Below are 25,242 nucleotides of genomic sequence, written 5' to 3' on the forward strand. Positions count from 1 at the left end.
CAGATAACACTGGATATATTTATATAAATTAATATAATTTGAAAGGAAGCAATAATAAAAAATAGAAAATAAGAAAATAATCATTTTAAAGGTTAATTGTATGCACTAAATTAAAGTAAAACTCTACATATTAAGTATTTTATGTCCAGCAAAAAAACTAAAAAGTTTTTGCAGGGATAGCAAACCAAAGAAATATTTTGAGCCGAGACTAAACAGAGTGTTTTGTCAATAATTCTAAGTAGGATTGGTAAAAACATCACCAGTGTCCGGAGTAGACAGGGTCAGTGTCATGTATAGGATCTGGATTAGACAGGGACCAGGTTATACAGAATATATTGTATTTAATAAGAAATATAGATTTGTAAGGTAATGCATATGTACTCTTAGCTAAATCAGGTCAGGACAATTTAATGACAAGTCAAATAGGGGTCATTAAGGTATAAAAAAAAAAAAATGAAAAACGCATATTTATTTGTAAGGTCATGATTGGATAGCCAATTAATTTTGATTGGATTGTTAATACTATTATACTGAACTGGACTCCAAGATACAAGTCTTGACTTTGTGATACTTAATTGGACACCAGGATACAAATCTTGACTTTGTGATACTTAACTGGGCACCAGGATACCAATCCTGACTTTGTGATACTTAACTGGACACCAGGATACAAATCTTGACTTAGTGATACTAAACTTGACCCCAAGATACAAATCTTGACTTTGTGATACTGAACTGGACTTCAATATACAAATCTTGACTTTGTGATACTTAATTGGACACCAGGATACAAATCTTGACTTTGTGATACTTAACTGGGCACCAGGATGCAAATCTTGACTTTGTGATACTTAACTGGGCACCAGGATACTAATCTTGACTTTGGGATACTAAACTTGTCTCCAGGATACAAATCTTGACTTTGTGAAACTAGACTGGACTCCATGATACTAATCTTGACATAATGATACTAGACTGGACACCATGATACTAAACTTGACTCCATGACATAAATTGGACTCCAGGATACTAATCTTGACATTATGATACTAGACTGGACACCATGATACTAAACTTGACATTATGATACTAGACTGGACACCATGATAATAAACTTGACTCCATGACATAAATTGGACTCCAGGATACTAATCTTGATATTATGATACTAGACTGGACACCACGATAATAATATTGACTCTGTGATACTAGCCTGGACACCATGATACTAATCTTGACATTATGATACTAGACTGGACTCCATGATAATAATCTTGACTCTGTGATACTAGCCTGGACACCAAGATAATAATCTTGACATTATGATACTAGACTGGACACCATGATAATAATATTGCCTCTGTGATACTAGCCTGGACACCAGGATAATAATCTTGACATTATGAGACTAGACTGGACACTATGATAATAATCTTGACTCTGTGATACTAGCCTGGACACCAGGATAATAATCTTGACATTATGATACTAGACTGGACACCATGATAATAATATTGACTCTGTGATACCAGCCTGGACACCAGGATACTTAAGTCTTGACATTATGATACTAAACTTGACTCCATGATACTAAACTTGACTATGTGATCCTGAACTGGACTCCAGGATACTATACTGGACTCTGTGATACTAGACTGGACACCATGATACTAATCTGGACTCTGTTATACTTAACTGACTAGACTGGACACCATGATACTAATCTTGACTCTGTAATACTTAACTGACTAGACTGGACACCATGATACTAATCTGGACTCTGTAATACTTAACTGGACTCCATGATACTAATTTCAACTCTGTGATACTAAACAGGACTATAGGATACTAATCTTGACTCTATGGTACTATACATGACACCAGGATGTTGACAGCATATTTATGCATGTATTTTAGTTCCTTGATTCAACTGGGATTTAAGGATGAGCTAGATCACTGGACATTTTATTAGGTTGTGGAAAGTTCTTTTTTATAATTGGCTGTCAGAACAGTAACATGGATTCAAAGTTGTAATGTGTTTAAATTTTGTGATAAAACTTCAATAAATTGTAAAATAAAAACAAAATAAGGTCTTAAGTTTGTGTTAAGACCAGAAATTGGGCCCACACGATGTTGGATGGAGTTTTTATCCATAATGGGTTATGGACCTTCGCAGACATCCATTTTCAACTTCCATCACATAATATTCATTGTATGACTTGTGTACGTCGGCCGTCTTCCTGACATACGTAGACATGGCGCCAGGCTTAATCGGCCAGACATGGGCATTGTCCTTATTTTTGTTTTAATTCATAATATAGAACCCATCAAAATAAGATACCACCTGTAGCTGAGTACCCACAAAGACAGGGTTCCATGATGAAAAGTTTCAGTTGAGCCCCATTGCACTTGATTTAAAGCCATTTCTTACTCTATTGAAATGGCTTTGAATAATTGGTTGGATATATATATACATTATTAGAAAAAAAAATGATGTACAACGTAGTTTTATTTGTTATGAAGGTCAGATCTTTAGATTTATTGCCACTATAAATGGTTCGAATTAAACTGATCCGTGTGTATACAAAGTCATGATGGCTAATTAATCCTGATAGGGCCCGATAGCGTGATCCAACCCAGGTGTCCATTCTCTAGATCATCCCTATGTTTCTACCTGACGTTAAAGCCCTCCTTACTCAGGGTGCCGTCTGCTGACCCGTGACTCGAGCTGAAGGTGGAATCAGAATGGTTTCATACCTGACTGGAAGTATTGTTCAAGTTTTGTCTGTCTGTGGTAATCCTGGACAAAATTGGCGGATAAAATGTCTGTTTCAAATTTCAGGCAATGAATAGAATAAGAAAACGGAAGACTTGGTCTTTTTTACGCCGGGTGAACCATGAACGCTTCTGTTAGTTCAATTGGCTGGTCAGAGGGGTAAAACATTGTCAAAATTTACACGGAACCTGCTCACCATTGTTATCTTGATGTGGTATTGTCTATAAAGGGTGTTGCAGTTTTTAAGGCCTTTGATGAAATCTAGTAGAAAGTTTTTCCGCACTTGTTTTCCAGGTGCCTGTGTAAAGGTTATGTGAGAATATTTAACGATGTTAAAAAGCTAAAAAAAAATCAACAGATAGGAATCGAGCACGATTCGCATGGCAACAAGCTCAGGTATTGTATTGCAGGTCCATCAGCTCATTCATAATGCAAAGCGGCCAAGCTCTGCACTTTTTTGCATAAACTCATTATTTCCTCTAATGCAAAATTATTGGATTTGTTCCATATTCGCCTGATTAGGTGAACAAAATCTAATCGGCCAGCCATCAGGTTTTCAATAGGTGTTGTGGGTAATTTATGTCGGAGTACAAGCGTTTCATCTTTTGTTGTTTTAAATGCACCTACCCTAATGGTTTCCTTGCTTTCTGCTCAGCAGTTGAATTTTTAATTAAAGAGCTAGTCAACAATACCCCAAACAAATGGATTATTTTTATTTTGTCATTAGGCTTAAATACGAGCTATCATAAACATCGGTTCAACCGTTTTGTTTCATTCTTGTATAATTGCGTTTCCCTCAACTTGTCCAAAGTCCATTCTTAACCATGCATAATTAATCATTTGATTCATCGATAGATTAATTCATATAGACTGCTGTAGACCCCTTTTGACTTGACGTCCGCTCAATATACCTCTGTTGCCCCTCTACATGAATGATACTAATGAATGGCCGTCTGCTTGTTTCTGAGAGAGCAACTTGTTATGTGTATAACTGTCATTGGATGGAAAATAATCGAACTCGACACAAAAACACAACTGGATCTTATATCAAATTTTAGGAATAAATAATTCAATAACTGCCTATAAAATTAAAAAATTTAACTACCTGTTTTTCAGTTGATGTTCCTTCTTTTCCAATAATTTATAAGAGTATTCTACTGTGGTTGATTTTACACCTCAAAGAAATACAAGCTTGTAATTCACGACCCTGTTTACAACCCATGAAAGGGCTGAAACTGAGGTCAATTCTTGAAAAGTACTGAAAAATAGTTGTATCCTGGAAGAGCTTTGAAATATATTTTTCCGACAACCACTATAAGTTTTCTTGCTCTTGAATCATTCCATAAACCTGCTAAAAGTTTGTGTCCATTTTTCATAACTCACTAGTGGGTGACAGCTGATAGACATTATTTCATTGGTCAATCTTTTAACTATGACACCATGTAACAATGTTTTACACGGTCATCTTCAATTTTGACCTGATGATTTATAGCAATAGTTTCAGAAATAGTGCTTTTCCAATAAAACATGGGTTTCTAGATATGATATTAAGTTTGTGGTAGAAAATGGTCCCCAAACTCCTGATGTCTTGTTATCATGTGTATCTAACAGTCATTAATTGATTTTGAAATTGTAAAAGACACTTGGTACACCTCTGAGTATTGATATACTAAATAGGTATCTTCCCGTTTCATCACATTTAATCACACAAGGTACCAACGAGCTGATTAGTTATTACAGTTATTTTCGTTTGACAACCTGTTGATGCCCAATAAATCATAATTGTACAGGTGAATTATTATTTACTTTTGATATCACACTTTACTACATGAGATTGCCTACATGTAATTTTGTATGCTGCCAGATGTGTCGAGATTGAGGCCACCTTTCCAATGGAGTCTCTCCTCACGGTGCAGGTCTACGACTGGGACCTTGTCGGCATGGATGACCTAATTGGGGAGACGCAGCTCGACCTGGAGAACCGGTACTACAGTCGTCATCGAGGGACATGTGGGTTCACTGCCAAGTATGATGTGTAAGTGTCGCTAGGTTACCCTTACTTTGACCTTTAGAAATTAACGGAGCTTAAATTTCAAATGCTCGAACTACATTCCGATATTGTTTCTGTTCTGGATTGATGTGTAATGACCATTAAAAGTTCTCTTCCAGGCTTGTTGGATTTTATACCTGTGTAAACTTAAATATGGTGTAAATAAAAAAAACATCACAATAAACATTGACGACGAGACAATCAAATACAAAATCACAAGTTTTCCGTGTGAAATAAAAATAAAAATTTCTAATGCTGCTAAATATTTTTTACAAATGTAAATAATTTGATTGTAAGAGCGTAAGAAAGGTCAATTAAGAGCAAAGGACAAGTTCAGTAGTGAATATCTTATTTAACCAAGGTCAATGTCATTCTTGTGATTCTTCAAAGGTCAAGGTAACTAAAATCATCAATAAAGGTCAACATTGCTTATTATTATCCTTGTGATTTTATAAGGTCAATGTCAATATTAAGCATGTAAGGTCAAGGAGATTGCATTATCCCTCTTGATATGATAACGAAATCCATTACTAGTGAAGTATGAAGATTTGATCTGGGAGATGACTGAACCTGGTGTAGATATTTTGGGGAGATGAAACTGATACGAAGATTGTTCTGGGAGTGCGTGGCTGTGTGTTACGTAATGGGACGAGTAATTAATGAGCATTGTGATTGGTTAGTGCAGACAATGAGTCGAATCCAACTGTGGACTTGTCCCATGGAGCCATGCATACAGATATAGTTACAGCCAATGGATGGGCCCTCTTATTGGAGCGGCTGACTAAAACACAAGCACTTTGGCTAATAAATGACCCAGTCTATTGCTTTAAAACAACATGGAGAAGACCCAGTGATGAATGGCCATTGCGAGGATTACACAGACTTGGACAAAGTACCGTGTCCAAACACATTTATCATTACCAAAGTTCGTTGTAATGAAGGAAATCTCTCTGGGGCAATATGTGGTACAAGCCGAACAAATTATTGAAAAATATTGAAAATATGACATATTGAATAAATTTTCTTAATGACGTGAGAAATGATTTTTCCTTTCCATTTTTCATCTTCATGTGTTGGGAAATGATGCAATTTGTTTCTGGGGTGATTACTATGACAGAATTATTGGTATTTAACATTGTCTTGGCTTTAGAATAAATGTGCCCAGGGGATCTCGGACTGAAATCACAAACTACACTGTGAACTTCATCGGGGCTTCATTTGCGACATGCTGGAAAACGTTTTCTGTAGTAGAATTTTCATCCTTTCGACACGTACTGCAGCATATCATTGTTTGTAAGACGGTTAATATGGCAGGGAAAACAAAGGATTAACATTAGACATAACATAGATTATTGGTTAGTGAACTTGAAATACTATTATATTAGAAAATAAAAATTATTTGTAAGTTTGGCTGGATGGTTGGGGTAGTATTTGCGACATGTAACAGACCTGGTTTATAGGTGATTTGGTTTATTTTGATGATATCCTGGTCATTGCTCAAGAGAGTTTCTTATTTGGTATACATTGATGGATGGTCGAGTTGGTGGATTGGTATGTGGATTAAAGGTTGAACTGTAGATGGCTGTATAGGTGGATGACAGTTGAAGGTTGTGAGGGCTGATGCCTTTTTAGATTAGTGACAGTGTAGGCTGATGCCTTTTTAGATTAGTGACAGTGTGGGCTGATGCCTTTTTAGATTAGTGACAGTGTGGGTTGATGCCTTTTTAGATGAGTGACAGTTTGGGCTGATGGCTTTTTAGATTAGTGACAGTGTGGGTTGATGCCTTTTTAGATTAGTGACTGTTTGGGCTGATGGCCTTGTTAGATTAGTGACAGTGTGGGCTGATGCCTTTTTAGATTAGTGACAGTGTGGGTTGATAGCTTTTTAGATTAGTGACAGTGTGGGCTGATGTCTTTTTAGATTAGTGACAGTGTGGGCTGATGGCTTTTTAGATTAGTGACAGTGAGGGCTGATGGCCTTGTTAGATTAGTGACAGTGTGGGCTGATGTCTTTTTAGATTAGTGACAGTGTGGGCTGATGGCTTTTTAGATAAGTGACAGTGTGGGCTGATGCCTTTTTAGATTAGTGACGTGTGGGCTGATGCCTTTTTAGATTAGTGACAGTGTGGGTTGATAGCTTTTTAGATTAGTGACAGTGTGGGCTGATGGCTTTTTAGACTAGTGACAGTGGGGGCTGATGGCTTTTTAGATTAGTGACAGTGTGGGCTGATGGCTTTTTAGATTAGTGACAGTGTGGGCTGATGGCTTTTTAGATTAGTGACAGTGTGGGCTGATGGCTTTTTAGATTAGTGACAGTGTGGGCTGGGGCCTTTTTAGATTAGTGACAGTGTGGGTTGATGCCTTTTTAGATTAGTGACAGTGTCTTTTTAGATTAGTGACACTGTGGGCTGATGGCTGTGAGGGTGGAATGTGGTGTACGATGATTGCTGTGTGGGTTGTTGGTTATGTGGGTGGATAGTTATGTAGGCTGATGGTTATGTGGGTGGATAGTTATGTAGGCTGATGGTTATGTGGGTTGATGGTTATGTGGGGGGATAGGTATGTAGGGTGATAGTATATGTAGGCTGATAGTTATGTGGGGTGATGGTTATGTGGGTGGATAGTTATGTAGACTGATAGTTATGTAGGCTGATGGTTATGTGGGTTGATGGTTATGTGGGTGGATAGTTATGTAGGCTGATAGTATATGTAGGCTGATAGTTATGTGGGTTGATGGTTATGTGGGTGGATAGTTATGTAGACTGATAGTTATGTAGGCTGATGGTTATGTGGGTGGATGAATTTGAGGGTTGTGTGGTTAGATGGTTGTGTTGATGGTTATGTGGGTGGATGAATTTGAGGGTTGTGTGGTTAGATGGTTGTGTTGATGGACAGCTATGAGGGTGGATGGACGTGAGTGAATGGCTGTATTGGTGGATGGCTGTGTGGGTCGATGGGATTGAGAGTGGATGGATGTGTGGGTGGATGGTTATGTGGGTGGATAGCTGTGTGGATGGATGGTCATGTAGGTGGATGGATGTGTGGGTCGATGGATTTGAGGGTTGGTGGTTGTGGGGGTGGATGGTTGTGTGGGTGGATGGTTATGTGGGTGGTTGACTGTTTGGGTTGATGTGTGAGTCGATGGATTTGAGGACGGGTGGTTGTATGGGTGAATGGTTATGTGGGTGGTTGACTGTTTGGGCTGATGTGTGAGTCGATGGATTTGAGGGCGGGTGGTTGTATGGGTGGATGGTTATGTGGGTGGTTGACTGTTTGGGTTGATTTGAGGGTGGTTGGTTGTGAGGGTGGATGGTTATGTGGGTGGATGGTTATGAGGGTGGATGGTTATGTGGGTGGATGGTTATGTGGGTGGATGGTTGTGAGGGTGGATGGTTATGTGGGTGGATGGTTATGAGGGTGGATGGCTCTGTCAGTGGGTGGTTATGTTGATAGGGTGGTAGACAGTTTAGATATCTATTTGCACCCACAGGAGGAGTTGACTGGGAGGGAGATGTGATTTATGGATTATCTCCCCGTCTTATCCTCACCACATGGCTGTGATATGGTGGGGTGTGGTGTTGTGTGATAAATACACATCTGTCCTATATAATGACCTCCTCCATTACAACTGGCCCCACCCCCTCCCCTAACAGTGATGAAAGTCACTAATTGGAGGTCGTGTCCCCACAGATAACGTCACTGTGGTGCACCAGGCTATTTACTTTAACCCAACTTTTAACACTTGTGTAATGTTGGCAATTAAACTCATTGTGGTAAACAGAAAGATTCTCATTTTTGTCCCGTGAATGTAAATAATTTCTTAGTAAAATAAAGAAAGGTATTCTTATCATGTCAAAATGTACAACATATATGATAGTCATTATGCAGGGGCGACTAACGATTACTTATGTACTGCGAGGAGTTAGTCACCATATATTTCCATGCAATAATATGACTACCCAAAATCTAATCGCATTTGTATAGATAAAAATGTGTTTTCGTAGGGTAGGGGAGTTCTTCACAAACGTTACATTTTAGAGAAAACTTTGACATGAATAAAATTGGGAAATGGAAATTAAAAAAAAAATAAAATTACTGATTTTAGTTGAATTTTTATAGCAGCAAGATTTCAGCTCATCAATCTTTTTGCAAAAATATTTTATGAAATATAATCAGCATAGTTTCTTTCTGAGCTCTTTCCAGAATACTCAAATGCCCAGACTAGTTTGATTCCATTGTCTGATAATTAACGATTTAAAATCTTAAAGAAGACACAAAAATACATGATAGGTTATGATTAATGTATCGGGGTGGTCAAATACAGATCTGTTATATTAGAGATGACCAGCCAAGTCTGATTGTCCACGCTGCGTTTTTACCCTGTGGTCATTGTGGCGGTCAGTTGGTAACACTAGGACCTGATGGACAGGAAATATTTCTCTAATTTGATCTTGTTTCTGAACAAATGACCATAGCTAAGATATCAGACCATAGAGCAACATTAATTTCCTGTTCTATCACTGTTTGTTCAGGCCGTGATATTTGTACGTTTTGTTCTCCGCAGACAAGGGTACAACATGTGGCGAGACCCGATGAAGCCGACGCAGATTCTGGCCAAACTCTGTAAAGAGGGCAAGGTGGACGGTCCGCATTACCAGCCCGGTAAAGTCCGCATCGCCAACCGTATCTTCACTGCGTCCATGGACCAAGACTTTGACAATGGTAAAAACTCATGTTACCGAAAAAATGGCTTCAGATTTTAGAAATAAACAAAGTTTTTAAAAAAAAAATAGCTACAAAAAAAAGAAGAGATTTTTCAACTAAAATATGATATGATTTAAATTAAATTTCACAAATGATTTAAATATGAAAGAAAATATGCAAGAAAATAATTCTTAAAGAACAGTTTCCTTTTCAACAGCTCACAATAGCTAAGGTCATACAGATGGTTTTCTCTATTCAATATGTCGATTTGTTGAATTGTGGCGAGTTGATGATGTGGTTTGTGCCTATTTTCTGTAAATGTCAAAAGATAAAGGTTTGGTTGTTCATTTATCCAATAATACTGATGATAATGTAGCATTTGAATATGTTTAAATGGTTCATCATCTGGTCAGAAATATCATCTAATACAGATATCTTCAGCTCTGATCAGGATGAGCACTGACTGATTAAAATGAGTAATCCAAAACATCAGGTTCTACTCGGGTTCTTCTCAGGTTCTCTAGTGGGGTACCCTGGCCAGGCCAGCCAGACCAGTGTCGGTGGTAATAAGGACCGTGTCACTCTGCCACCAGGGAACACCTCAAACATTGTAGGCCAGCTTTAAATTGGTAATCGGAGGCCTCTAGCATTCGTACATACCCACCCTGTAGACATCTGACATTTCTTACCCACTACCATGACATAATAGAAGGCCGGTAATGATCCTGCCACCTGAGACAAACTCTAGTGTATACGCAACTAATTCACAATCACTATTTGACAATTCCGATGAATAAATATGATTACGAAGATTAGATAATTAGGTCAGCATGTCTGCTTTTCTCATTGGACCAAACCGCTACATTATTTGGCTGTGTTTGAATGTACTGAATAACAAGTGAAATTTCAGGCCTCTACAGGTTTTAATTCCAGATACTAAAAATTCATTTTCTCCATTTAAAGTAAAATTTCCATTCTGGCATGTAATTAGAGAAAATTAAATTGGTGTTCTTTTCTGTTGTGTGTTTATTGGGATTTCAACAGAATCAGATAAAAAAAATATTGTAAGAATAACGGTGTGTAAATAGACAATGATTATAAACCAATAGGATCACATCGTAGATAATAAACATTATGATACTGACAGATGTCGGAATAGTTCCTGTCAGTCTGTGGTAAACTTACGGAAACATTTTATAGAAATTCATTATGTGAAAATGTTTCTGTTAATCTGAACACAAATAAATCTGATTTTTCTTTTGCCAAATGATATTCTAAATTAAAGCAGTACATGGACTTGTAAATGGTCATCCCCATTTTATTTATCAGGAACATTTGTCATTCTGGAATTGATTTTTGGGGAAATGATGGAAGTTTTAGGATAGATGATTTTTTTTCTCCTCTTTTCTACTGTATGTTTGTAATGAGAAATCCTCCATAAACATAGATTGCTCCATTCCTCGACATATTTTAAGAAGGTGAGTGTCAAAATAGAATCAAAACTGAAACTGTTTCAAATATATCTGTATAATTAAAATTTGAAATTATGATAATTCAGTAAATCTTTTTATTTATAATCTTATTGTCAAGAGGTTGTATCTGTTTCAACATCAGTTTTCTTTCCATGAAATGCTGGAAGCTGTACAGAATATTGGCACAGGCATATACAGCTAAACATTGGTGATACCTGGCTTCTGCTGGTCTGAGAATACTTGTCAATCATCTTGCCAATTTAAAGACTAGTAATTTTTCCCCATTTCCCCATCCTTCTGTTTCTCCTCCAACCCATTGTAACACATCCAGACTGCCCCCCNCTGTTTTGCTGGCCATACTTGACTGATAGGTGTTAATTGGATATTAGAGTAAGTAGGTAGTCCAGACATTTTGTTTTATGACTGACCTTTGACACTGAATGCATGATTTAGTGCAATGTCTGACCCTGAAAGGTCACATATGAAATTTCAATATTTATCATATCATCCTGTTTGTGTGTGTTTCTATAGCTACAAGAGTTTGTATGCCTTATCTGTTGTACACCAATAAAAAAACGTAAAAAATACCTACTGTGTTCTGGATAAAACAATGTTAACTTTAGTTGTGTGTTAGCAAGTTTAATTGAATTTACATGGTTTTGAATCAAGCTGAAGTAAGATACAGGGTTCATTCCCTTTGGTACTTAATTTTTGGATATTATTAGAGCTGAATATTTATGACTATTTTCTCCCATCCAAATCTATGAGACTACTTGAATTTACGAGTGTTTTTATTAATAATGCTATGTGATATAGCTGGGAGCTCTAAGTCATAACCCTGTCCATGTAATAACTATGTAAATGTGATCCTGTTGGAAATGTACTGCTCTAATTGGCCTTAATGGTGGTTGTAATTGTGACTTAATTCCAGCTGGGGTTGAGGCTTATCTGAAGTCCTAGATCTGTTAAAACACTAAGATAAGGTCAAGGGGGTGGTGTTTGTAGTCTACTTATACCCTGACGGTATTTTGGCTGACAAGGTTCCTGTTTCTCCCTGACTTATACTAACACCCATCAACTCCAAAAGCCTGAGCAGCTTTATAGGAAATCAGAAACGAGGTTTGATTTGAAAATTTTCTTTAAATAATTATTATATTTCTGATTATGAGTACACTTGTGTGGATTTAGAATGGTCCTTTGAAGACAAGAATTAAAATTATGTGTCATATTTTGAAATGTTCAATTTTTTTTCCAATTTGAGGTAGCTTAAAGCCAATGGAGTGGTGTTTGATGATGGTGTGAGATTGAACCATCTGTTGTTAGTAACATGGATATGTCTGTTTGATTAGGACTATTACTTAGATAAGTCTCCTCAGCAGTTACAGCCTGTGTGTTTATTGTAGTTATCACAGCCCACAGATCCAAGTTATATAATAAACAGTTTCCCCTCACAGATAGGTACTGCTGAAAGGATTGTTGTCCTTTGGGGATTGGGGAAGGGTAGGGAGTCTGTGTTGGCTACTTTTGAGATACATTAAGGAATGATTTGGAAGCCTTTGTTGGCTGATATTGAGATTCAGAATGAGACATGGAAATCAAGTGTTGGCTAATTTTTAGATTTAGGGAGAAATGTTGGGGCCTGTTGGCTATTTTTGAAATTATGGTTATCTATCTAGTTGTGGCTATTTTTATGATTTATGAAGGGATTTGAGTATTCTATGTTGCCTATTTTAGAGATTAAGGGAGTGATTTGAGATTTCTATGTTGGATATTTTAGAGATTAAGGGAGTGATTTCAGATTTCTATGTTGCCTATTTTAGAGATTAAGGGAGTGATTTGAGATTTCTGTGTTGGCTATTTAAGAGATTAAGGGAGTGATTTCAGATTTCTGTGTTGGCTATTAAAGAGATTAAGGGAGTGATTTCAGATTTCTATGTTAGCTATTTTAGAGATTGAGGGAATGATTTCAGATTTCTGTTGGCTATCTTAGAGATTGAGGGAATGATTTCAGATTTCTGTGTTGGCTATCTTAGAGATTGAGGAAATGATTTCAGATTTCTGTGTTGGCTATCTTAGAGATTGGGGAATGATTTCAGATTTCTGTGTTGCCTATTTAAGAGATTAACGGAGTGATTTCAGATTTCTATGTTGGCTATTTAAGAGATTAAGGGAGTGATTTCAGATTTCTATGTTAGCTATTTTAGAGATTGAGGGAATGATTTCAGATTTCTGTGTTGGCTATCTTAGAGATTGAGGAAATGATTTCAGATTTCTCTGTTACCTATTTAAGAGATTAAGGGAGTGATTTCAGATTTCTGTGTTGGCTATTTAAGAGATTGAGGGAGTGATTTCAGATTTCTGTGTTAGCTATTTTAGAGATTGAGGGAATTATTTGAGATTTCTAAGTTACCTATTTTAGAGATTAAGGGAATAATTTCAGATTTCTGTATTGGCTCTTTAAGAGATTGAGGGAGTGATTTCAGATTTCTATGTTGGCTATTTTAGAGATTAAGGGAGTGGTTTTAGATTTCTAAGTTGCCTATTTTAGAGATTGAGGAAGTGATTTGAGATTTCTGTGTTGCTAATTTTAGAGATTAAGGGAATGATTTGAGATTTCTAAGTTGCCAATTTTAGAGATTGAGGGAGTGATTTGAGATTTCTAAGTTGCCTATTTAAGAGATTAATGTAGTGATTTGAGATTTCTATGTTAGCTTTTTTAGAGATTGTGGGAATGATTTGAGATTTCTAAGTTGCCTTTTTTAGAGATTAAGGGAATTATTTGAGATTTCTAAGTTGCCTATTTTAGAGATTGAGGGAGTGATTTCAGATTTCTATGTTAGCTCTTTTAGAGATTGAGGGAGTGATTTCAGATTTCTGTATTGGCTATTTTAGAGATTAAGGGAGTGATTTCAGATTTCTATGTTGGCTATTTAAGAGATTAAGGTAGTGATTTGAGATTGCTATGTTAGCTTTTTTAGAGATTGAGGGAATGATTTGAGATTTCTAAGTTGCCTATCTTATAGATTGAGGGAGTGATTTGAGATTTCTAAGTTGCCAATTTTAAAGATTGAGGGAATGATTTGAGATTTCCAAGTTGCCTATTTTAGAGATTGAGGGAGTGATTTGAGATTTCTATGTTAGCTATTTTAGAGATTGATGGGGTGGTTTCAGATTCCTATGTTAGCTATTTTAGAGATTGAGGGAATGATTTGAGATTTCTAAGTTGGCTATCTTAGAGATTGAGGGAATGATTTGAGATTTCCGAAGTTGCCTATCTTAGAGATTGTGGGAGTGATTTGAGATTTCTAAGTTGGCTATTTTTGGGATTGAGGGAGTGATTAAAGTTGTCTCTGTTGGTGTTTTTGAAATTGAGGTTGGTGTTGGTTATTTAAGAAATTGAGGGTAGTGATGTGGTAAACTGCTGACTACCTTTGAGATTGACAGCAACTATAGGTTGGCTACACAGGGTGACATTTTGATATGGATGAAGGGATAGCAAGGGATAGCAAGGCTGTTGGCCACAGGTAAATTAGATGGGAGATTCTTGATAGAATCAATCAAATTAATTGTAGGAGAGCTGTTTTTATGACCTAGCCTGCAATGGTGGAGACCTTGAATAATGACAATTAATTCTGGGATATTTGAAAAAAGTCAGATGCCATAACTTTTTAGATAGGAACAAAAGCTGTCTGATGATTTAAGGGGCTAATAAACGTAGCACAGATAGTGAAATTAGCATTAGAAAGAAAAGTTGTATAAATTTAAGAAACTCAAGACCATAGCATTTCAGGTTTTACAGGCATTTTATTATTTATGATTTAAACTGAAAAGAAAATTCATTAATTGTTCTTATGAACAGACCTTGCCTGTTTTTAACAATAAAGAAACAAGGTTATAATAAACAAATCTGCTTGCTATAACATTTAGATATGGGAGAGGAACTGATGTGACAATTACTATAGGATGGAGGTATCAGATGGGATACATATGGTGTACTTCATGAGACACCAACTACAGTCAGGTATCGATGAGGTACCATACATATCTGTATCCGGGGATATCCATGAATCCCACGCTTTGAGTTAAAACATTGTTTTGTTCAGTTTTTGTTTTTGTTTTTGTTTATTTGCTCCAGATTGTATCAGAGAGGTTCTGATGGGGTGTTTTCTAAGATACCTGCTCCAGATTGTATCAGAGAGGTTCTGATGGGATGTTCTCTAAGATACCTGCTCCATATTGTATCAGAGAGGTTCTGATGGGGTGTTCTGTAAGATACCTGTTCCAGATTGTATCATAGAGGTTCTGATGAGGTATTCTCTAAGATACCTGCTACAGATTGTATCAGAGAGGTTCTGATGGGGAGGTCTGTAAGATAACTGCTCCAGATTGTATCGGAGAGGTTCTGATGGGGTGTTCTGTAAGATACCTGCTCCAGATTGTATCAGTGAGGTTCTGATGGGATGTTCTGTAAGATACCTGCTCCAGATTGTATCACAGAGGTTCTGATGGGATGTTCTCTAAGATACCTGCTCCAGAGTGTATCACAGAGGTTCTGATGGGCTGTTCTCTAAGATACCTGCTCCAGATTGTATCAGAGAGGTTCTGATGGGGTGTTCTGTAAGATACCTGCTCCAGATTGTATCGGAGAGGTTCTGATGGGGTGTTCTGTAAGATACCTGCTCCAGAGTATATCAGTGAGGTTCTGATGGGATGTTCTCTAAGATACCTGCTCCAGATTGTATCAGAGAGGTTCCGAGTGGATGTTCTGTAAGATACCTGCTCCAGATTGTATTAGTGAGGTTCTGATGGGATGTTCTCTAAGATACCTGCTACAGATTGTATCAGAGAGGTTCTGATGGGATGTTCTCTAAGATACCTGCACCAGATTGTTTCAGTGAGGTTCTGATGGGATGTTCTCTAAGTTCCCTGCTCCAGATTGTATCAGAGAGGTTCCGAGTGGATGTTCTGTAAGATACCTGCTCCAGATTGTATCAGTGAGGTTCTGATGGGGTATTCTTTAAGATACCTGCTCCAGATTGTATCAGAGAGGTTCTGATGGGCTGTTCTGTAAGATACCTGCTCCAAATTGTATCGCAGAGGTTCTGATGGGCTGTTATCTAAGATACCTGCTCCAGATTGTATCAGTGAGGTTCTGATGGGATGTTCTCTAAGATACCTGCTCCAGAGTGTATCACAGAGGTTCTGATGGGCTGTTCTCTAAGATACCTGCTCCAGATTGTATCAGAGAGGGTCTGATGGGCTGTTCTGTAAGATACCTGCTCCAGATTGTATCAGTGAGGTTCTGATGGGGTATTCTGTAAGATACCTGCTCCAGATTGTATCAGAGAGGTTCTGATGGGCTGTTCTGTAAGATACCTGCTCCAGATTGTATCGGAGAGGTTCTGATGGGCTGTTATCTAAGATACCTGCTCCAGATTGTATCAGAGAGGTTCTGATGGGATGTTCTTCAAGATACCTGCTCCAGATTGTATTTTTTGTATGACAGATAACAAGGCCAGGGAGGAACACCTAGCCCTGTACGTACTGAAACACTGGGAGGAGATCCCCAAAGTGGGGCGTAAACTGGTACCAGAACACGTGGAGACCCGGCCATTGTATAACCCGGAAAAACCTGGCATCGAACAGGTAATGTACAGACTGAGAATGGTGTATTTTAATTAAATATTTTCTTATTTTAAGTTATATATTATACCCTACTTTTAACTGCCTCCTCTATACAGTTGCATTTCTCTGCCCTCCATCTTTTTGGTTTATCCATCTCTATATATATATGGCTGAAATATTTGTACATGTCACCAAAACCTACATTTCTTCAATACCTTGCCCTAAAAGTGGACAATAACTATGTCACATTTATTTGTTTTAGGAAGAAGGTGTTTTTTGTTTGATGAAGTTTAAAGAAAGATGAGATTGTGCATAATATTAATTTTGTTTTTTATTCAACATTTGATTGGAAATGTTATCAAATTAAAATTGAAACCTGTTGCTAGTAGAATGTGCCTTGTTTATTTTTTAACATGTGATTTTAATTAAAAATAGGAAAAGTATTGAACGGTTAGAGGTAATCTTTGTTGACAAATTTCCAGGTATATTAATCTGTTTCTATTTACGATGTCTAACATGACATCGATTTGTCCGTCATGATCTATTGCTACAGTTTTAGTTGTCTATAAGCCTTCTTTTGGACACCAGTTCCTCATTTGTGATTCTCAGCAGGGTTTTAGGCGCTAATGTGTCAAAGTGTCCCCTTATATAGATCTGTATTAGGGGGACAGGTCAACGGAAACAGGAGAAGGTGTTACCTAGTGGTGACAACACTTGTCAAATGTCACCAGGGCTTTGTCATTCTCACTCGGCACAGTCTTACTCTCATTACAGCAGAATAAAAATGGCGGTGTCCAGAAAATATTAAATTGAAGTGGGAAAATGTTGAAGTGATGGTTTATTACAACCATGAAATTAAATTTTGAGAAATGGTGGTTTGTTATAATTATCACTTTATATCCGGCCAGACTTCAAATAAATGTTGTTTTCATGATCCCAGGGTCAGGTTTGGACTAAAGGTTGTTTTTGTCCCCATGGTCAGGTTTGGACTAAAGGTTGTTTTTGTCTCCAGGGTCAGGTTTAGACTAAAGGTTTTTTTTGTCCCCATGGTCAATTTTGGACTAAAGGTTGTTTTTGTCCCCAGGGTCAATTTTGGACTTAAGGTTGTTTTTGTCCCCAGGGTCAGGTTAGACTAAAGGTTGTTTTTGTCCCCAGTGTCAGGTTTGGACTAAAGGTTGGGTTTTTTGTCCGCAGGGTCAATTTTGGACTAAAGGTTGTTTTTGTCCCCAGGGTCAGGTTGGACTAAAGGTTGTTTTTGTCCTCAGGGTCTTGTTTGGACTAAAGGTTGTGTTTTTTGTCCCCAGGGTCAGGTTTGGACTAAAAGGTTATGTTTTTTGTCCCCAGGGTCACATTTGGACTAAATGTTGTTTATGTACTCACGGACAGGTTTAGACTAAAGGTTGGGTTTTTTTCCCCCTACGGTCAGGTTTAGACTAAAAGGTTGGGTTTTTGTACCCCACGGTCAGGTTTAGATGTTTTTTTTGTCCCCAGGGTCAGCTTTAGACTAAAGGTTGGGTTTTTGAACCCCACGGTCAGGTTTAGACTAAATGGGGGTTTTGTCCCCAGGGTCAGGTTTAGACTAAAAGGTTGGGTTTTTGAACCCCACGGTCAGGTTTAGACTAAATGGGTTTTTTGTCCCCAGGGTCAGGTTTAGACTAAAAGGTTGGGTTTTTGTACCCCACGGTCAGGTTTAGACTAAATGGTTTTTTTGTCCCCAGGGTCAGGTTTAGACTAAAGGTTGGGTTTTTGTCCTACGGTCAGGTTAAAACTAAATGTTGTTTTTGTCCCCAGGGTAAAGTTGAGATGTGGGTGGATATGTTCCCCATGGATATGCCTGCCCCTGGGCCGCCCGTCGACATCAGTCCAAGAAAGCCAAAAAGGTAATCCATTCAATGTTTACTTGAACAAACGTTTATTTCTAGCATTCTTTTATAGATATTAATCCAATATTTTCTGTTTTCTGTCCATTTCTTTACATTAAATAAATACTTATGAGTTATCAATTTATTTTCAACGTGTTCGTTCGAAAATGGTTACAATATTTACCAAATTGTAGATCATTGTCTTCTTTTACACTCTGTAATATTTATCAACTGACTCTACATTTCCTTTACAGCTACGAGTTGCGGTGTATTATTTGGAACACCGACGATGTGGTCCTTGAAGATGATGCTTTTTTCACCGGTGAAAAAATGAGTGACATCTACGTGAAGGGATGGATCAAAGGCCAAGAGGACATGCAGAACACAGACATTCATTACAGGTTGGTCAAGGTCATACAATCGCTACAGCTATATCAAAGGTCATACACTCTCTACAGCTAGAGTTAGTTTAAATGGCATACACTAATTGCAACTAAATAACATTGATATAATTTGTTACAGGTAGGCGAAAGGTCATAAGTTTAAAACAGCCACTTCCTATTACATCTATATGACAGGTTTGATACAACAATTGTAGGTCAAAAGATGAAAAGAACAGACAGGTCAAAGTTCAGTAGCACCTTTACATTCATTTAAAGAATGGCAATAGCATGAAGAGGTCAAAGGTCAGTAGCGACATGGCTAGGACCTATGGGTGCGGTTAAGCTGTAGAACTAGCAGTTGGGATACTGTGATAACAATCAGAAAACACAGGTCATTATATGCAAGGAAAAAGATCATTATGTATATTTCACTGATTGCCGAAAGATTCATACAACTTTGGCAAATGTACATTGCTCATTGACACGAGCTTTCATCACAGCAATGATTAGTTTGTAACTGACACGTGGAGGAGTCGTCTGACAGAGGTGGAGAGTGAGGTGTTCTGGTGTACACACTGTGTGTCCCCATCACCAGTATAGATACAGACTGTGGCCCTGTAATGTAGAAGGCTGTACCTGGACATTCCCCATATCCATTTCTAACACCATAGACTTGGCGGGTGAAGTTCTGAGGGGGAGTGCCCAGACGACCGAGCTACATGTCCCTGTATTTAGTCTAAGGGGAAGGGTTGATGATGCTAACATTGTCAGGGGTTCAGAGGGGAACAGTTTGATTTGGTACCAAAAGACCAAGGGTGCTGGGTTTCTATGGAGAACTTCCCTGACAATCGACCATCAGAAGACAGAACTGTGTAGTACTAATGAGTCGAGGTCTCACATCTTCCTCCTGTATCTCGTACTGTCCTTTCATCAATCTGCTGTACTGTCATTGTCTTCAGGCCATACTGTATCCCATCTCATGTTCTTACAATTTTGTATACATTTCTCAGTGTACTTTAACATTGGTCAATTTCGTAGAAGATTTTATTAAAATTGGTCAAGTATTTAGTATAACTCATGCAATCTGTGAACATTTTGTAAAACTGAACAAAATGACAAAAAGAAAAACAGAAAGATACCATCTTGTTTAATCTATATGAAACTGACACCAGATAGTTGTGAAAAGTAATTTATATCAATCTTATATAACTGGTATGGGTTTGAAAAGAAAAAAGAAAAAGAAGATTTAACAACAACAGGATTTTTGGGAATTTTAAAATGATGTATTCCATTAAGACTATTTCAATTTGAATGTGTGCTATAAGTTTGGTGATATGTGTTTAAGGGCCCCCGTCCAGTTGTAGAAATAGAATCATTTTATAAGTTAGTCACCAGTATCATCATTTAGAACATACTTGTCAAGTCTATTTATTAGGACAGGAGGCCACATTTGTGCTATTCAAATCAGCAAAGTTCCATACATCTCACATTTTACTCAAGTTCAACTGATTCCTTGTATGCTGAAACATTTTCCACATAGTTTTTATCCTGTGAACATTTGAAAGGATGGAAATTACGTTGGTGACATAATTTTGAGATTTTTGTGTGATTTCGACACTTAATTTCCTTATATTCCTTGTCTTTAATCCCAAAAAATATTATCAACAGGTTATGAAAAATTAATAAAAACTAATTTCTTAGAATTTTTTGTAAGATGAATCCTTAGGGCTTCAAATAAATGACCGACCTTGTCAATTTCTGTGGGCTTTTTTCTACCTGTTCCTGATGGTTCATTCTCTAGACCTATTGAGGACTGGAGTAACGAGGGAAGGTAAAGGTACAGATCATCGTCTACCTGACTTTATAACATTTGGTGACCTGGATTTACCTTTCACCTGAACTGGCCAGCTCACCTGGTGGGTGGGAGACGAGGTTGACACACCTGAGGTACTATTAATCAGCCATAAGTCGTCAATAAACCCAAACCATCACAATGGTGCCCTCCCTCTTTACAACAGCAGTCATGTCCAAACTCCGCATGGAGAATGTCGGCCATGTTTTTTATCGGTTTCATTTTGCTGTCACCTGCCAGGGTCACTAATTGTGGCGTCCAGCTACAAGAAAGCGTTTACAATGTGTCCTTTAATTTATGGATTCCAAAGTAAGACTGACCACCTTGTGATCTTCCTGTATCTTTTCAGGGATTTTCCAACATCAAACTTGGACATGACGCTTGTCACAAATTTCCTGTTTCTACATGTACAGTGAAACCTGATTTCACTGACACCTGCTTATTAAGATCCTGAAATATCTGACATGCTATGATATTTTGCCAAATACCCTTATCAATGTTGGTATCAGGAATGCTCAGGGATTTAAAGAACATATCAAAATATCTATATATCTAAGTAAGCAAATACCAGTTATTAAAATTTTATGAACAATGTGTTTCCAGTAAAGTTAGAAGCAGATGGTTTGGTGGGATGTGTCAACGGTTTTCCAAATCGTTTCAGTGCAAAAGTCTGAGTCAAATAGTTTTAGTATATGGTTGAATGAAAATGTACAATGAATAAATCATTATTTTTTCTATTGTAGAGTGTTTTAAGTCCAGGTACACTTAGGGTTCAGGTAATATTAGATACTGGATTCATGTAAAATCATGATTGTATGGCAACGCGTTTGTTTTCTAATTTTATTGTGATCGGTACTGTGATGTGGAAGAAAAGGAATAAAAAATATTCAAATTAAAAAAAAAAGATGTGAACACTGATTTTAAAATAATTTGAAATACATTAAAATCAAACATATTTTGTATTTTCAATAAAGGCATCGGAATTACGTATCTGGCAATAAGTCCATGCCTGATAGCATGCCAACCTGTATATATTACAGTTTAGTAAAAATGCCAACAAATGTAATTTCTTTGGTAATACCCACCTTCCTACGTCAAGTCAGAGATTATTTGGTGGTCCCTGGGCTTATTGAAGGGTAAATATGGTATAAACAAAGGCTTGATTGGAGGATAAATATGGTATAAACAAAAGCCTCATTGGAGGATTAATATGGTATAAACAAAGGCCTCATTGGAGGTTAATTATGGTATAAAGAAAGGCCTCATTGATGTAAATATGGTATAAACAATTGCCTCATTGATGTAAATATGGTATAAACAATGGCCTCATTGATGTAAATATGGTATAAACAATTGCCTCATTGATGTAAATATGGTATAAACAATGGCCTCAATGGAGGATAAATATGGTATAAACAAAAGCTTAGCTCATTGGAGGGAAAATAAGGTATAAACAAAGGCCTTATTGGAGGATAAATATGGTATAAAAAAAAGCCTAGCTCATTGGAGGGTAAATAAGGTATAAACAAAGGCCTCATTGGAGGGTAAATATGGTATAAACAAAGGCCTTATTGGAGGATAAATATGGTATAAAAAAAAGCCTAGCTCATTGGAGGGTAAATAAGGTATAACCAAAGACCTAATTGGAGGGTAAATATGGGATAAACAAAGGCCTTATTGGAGGATAAATATGGTATAAACAAAGGCCTCATTGGAGGGTAAATATGGTATAAACAAAGGCCTTATTGGAGGATAAATATGGTATAAAAAAAAGCCTAGCTCATTGGAGGGTAAATAAGGTATAAACAAAGGCCTTATTGGAGGATAAATATGGTATAAACAAAAGCCTAGCTCATTGGAGGGTAAATAAGGTATAAACAAAGGCCTCATTGGAGGGTAAATATGGTATAAACAAAGGCCTTATTGGAGGATAAATATGGTATAAAAAAAAGCCTAGCTCATTGGAGGGTAAATAAGGTATAAACAAAGGCCTTATTGGAGGATAAATATTGTATAAACAAAAGCTTAGCTCATTGGAGGGTATATATGGTATAAACAAAGGCCTCATTGGAGGGTAAATATGGTATAAACAAAGGCCTTATTGGAGGATAAATATGGTATAAACAAAAGCTTAGCTCATTGGAGGGTATATATGGTATAAACAAAGGCCTCATTGGAGGATTAATATGGTATAAACAAAGACCTAATTGGAGGGTATATATGGTATAAACAAAGGCCTCATTGGAGGGTAAATATGGTATAAATAAAGGCCTCATTGCAGGATAAATATGGTATCAATAAAGGCCTAGCTCATTGGAGGGAATATATGATATAAACAAAGGCTTCATCGATGTAAATATGGTATAAACAAAGGCCTCATCGGAGGATAAATATGGTATAACCAAAGACCTAATTGGAGGGTAAATATGGTATAAACAAAGGCCTCATTGGAGGGTAAATATGGTATAAACAAAAGCTTAGCTCATTGGAGGGTAAATATGGTATAAACAAAGGCCTCATTGGAGGGTAAATATGGTATAAACAAAAGCTTAGCTCATTGGAGGGTAAATAAGGTATAAACAAAGGCCTTATTGGAGGATAAATATGGTATAAACAAAGGCCTCATTGGAGGATAAATATGGTATAAACAAAGGCCTAATTGGAGGGTAAATATGGTATAAACAAAAGTCTAGCTTATTGAAGGATAAATATAGTATAAACAAAGGCCTCATTGGAGGGTAAATATGGTATAAATAAAAGCTTAGCCCATTGGAGGGTAAATATGGTATAAACAAAGGCCTTATTGGAGGATAAATATGGTATAAACAATGGCCTCATTTGAGGGTAAATATGGTATAAACAAAAGTCTAGCTTATTGAAGGATAAATACAGTATAAACAAAAGCCTAGATCATTGGAGGGTAAATATGGTATAAACAAAGGCCTCATCGGAGGATAAATATGGTATAAACAAAATACTAGCTCATTGGAGGATAAATATGGTATAAACAAAGACCTCATCGGAGGATAAATATGGTATAAACAAAGGCCTCATTGGAGAGTAAATATGGTATAAACACAGGCCTCATTGCAGGGTAAATATGGTATAAACACAGGCCTCATTGCAGGGTAAATATGGAATAAACAAAGGCCTCATTTGAGGATAAATATGGTATGAACAAAGGCCTCATTGGAAATAGGAGGATAAATATGGTATTTGGAGGGTAAATATGGTATAAACAAAGGCCTCATTGGAGGATAAATATGGTATAAACAAAGGCCTCATTGATGTAAATATGGAGGATAAATATGGTATAAACAAAGGCTTAGCTCATTCGAGGATAAATATGGTATAAACAAAGGCCTCATTGGAGGATAAATATGGTCCCCCCAAAGGCCTCATTGCAGACCAAAGACCTAATTGGAGGGTAAATATGGTATAAATAATGGCCTAGCTCATTGGAGGGTATATATGGTATAAACAAAGGCCTCATTGGAGGATAAATATGGTATAAACAAAGGCCTCATTGGAGCGTAAATCTTGTATAAACAAAGGCCTAGCTCATTGGAGGATAAATATGGTATAAACAAAGGCCTAGCTCATTGGAGGGTATATATGGTATAAACAAAGGCCTCATTGGAGGATAAATATGGTATAAACAAAGGCCTCATTGGAGGGTAAATATGGTATAAACAAAGGCCTCATTGGAGGATAAATATGGTATAAACGAAGGCCTAGCTCATTGGAGGATAAATATGGTATAAACAAAGGCCTTGCTTATTGGAGGGTAAATATAGTATCAACAAAGGCCTCATTTGAGGATAAATATGGTATAAACAAAGGCCTAGCTCATTGGAGAGTAATTATGGTATAAACAAAAGTCTCATTGGAGGATAAATATGGTATAAATTGGAGGATAAATATGGTATAAACAAAGGCCTAGCTCATTGAAGGGTAAATATGGTATAAACAAAGGCCTAGCTCATTGGAGGGTAAATATGGTATAAACAAAGGCCTCATTGCAGGGTAAATATGGTATAAATAAAGGCCTTGCTCATTGGAGGATAAATATGGTATAAACAAAGGCCTTGCTCATTGGAGGATAAATATGGTAAAAACAAAAGCTTCATTTGAGAATAAATATGGTATAAACAAAGGCTTAGCTCATTGGAGGGTAAATATGGTATAAACAAAGGCCTTGCTCATTGGAGGATAAATATGGTATAAACAAAGGCCTAGCTCATTGGAGGGTAAATATGGTTGAAACAAAGGCCTTGCTCGTTGGAGGATAAATATGGTAAAAACAAAGGCCTCATTTGAGGATAAATATGGTATAAACAAAGGCTTAGCTCATTGGAGGGTAAATATGGTATAAACAAAAGTCTCATTGGAGGATAAATATGGTATAAATAAAGGCTTAGGTCATTGGAGGGTAAATATGGTATAAACAAAAGTCTCATTGGAGGATAAATATGGTATAAATAAAGGCCTAGCTCATTGGAGGGTAAATATGGTATA

The 25,242-nt window shown here is 37.1% G+C and overlaps 1 protein-coding gene across 10 annotated transcripts in view; it reads left to right on the forward strand.

Moving 5' to 3' along the window:
• The window catches only part of LOC110467166 (otoferlin-like), a 250,887-nt gene that overhangs the window by 181,708 nt on the left and 43,937 nt on the right, over window positions 1-25,242 (forward strand). For all 10 annotated transcript variants that reach the window (XM_021524137.1, XM_021524133.1, XM_021524135.1 and 7 more), the window contains 5 exons: window positions 4,641-4,811; window positions 9,391-9,548; window positions 16,509-16,648; window positions 18,419-18,507; window positions 18,744-18,890. In XM_021524137.1, coding sequence (XP_021379812.1) covers window positions 4,641-4,811; window positions 9,391-9,548; window positions 16,509-16,648; window positions 18,419-18,507; window positions 18,744-18,890 — 705 coding nt within the window. The remainder of the gene's footprint in view (window positions 1-4,640; window positions 4,812-9,390; window positions 9,549-16,508; window positions 16,649-18,418; window positions 18,508-18,743; window positions 18,891-25,242) is intronic.

This window comes from Mizuhopecten yessoensis, unplaced genomic scaffold (genome assembly GCF_002113885.1).
Source record: "Mizuhopecten yessoensis strain PY_sf001 unplaced genomic scaffold, ASM211388v2 scaffold11163, whole genome shotgun sequence".
Taxonomy (NCBI): Eukaryota; Metazoa; Mollusca; class Bivalvia; order Pectinida; family Pectinidae; genus Mizuhopecten; species Mizuhopecten yessoensis.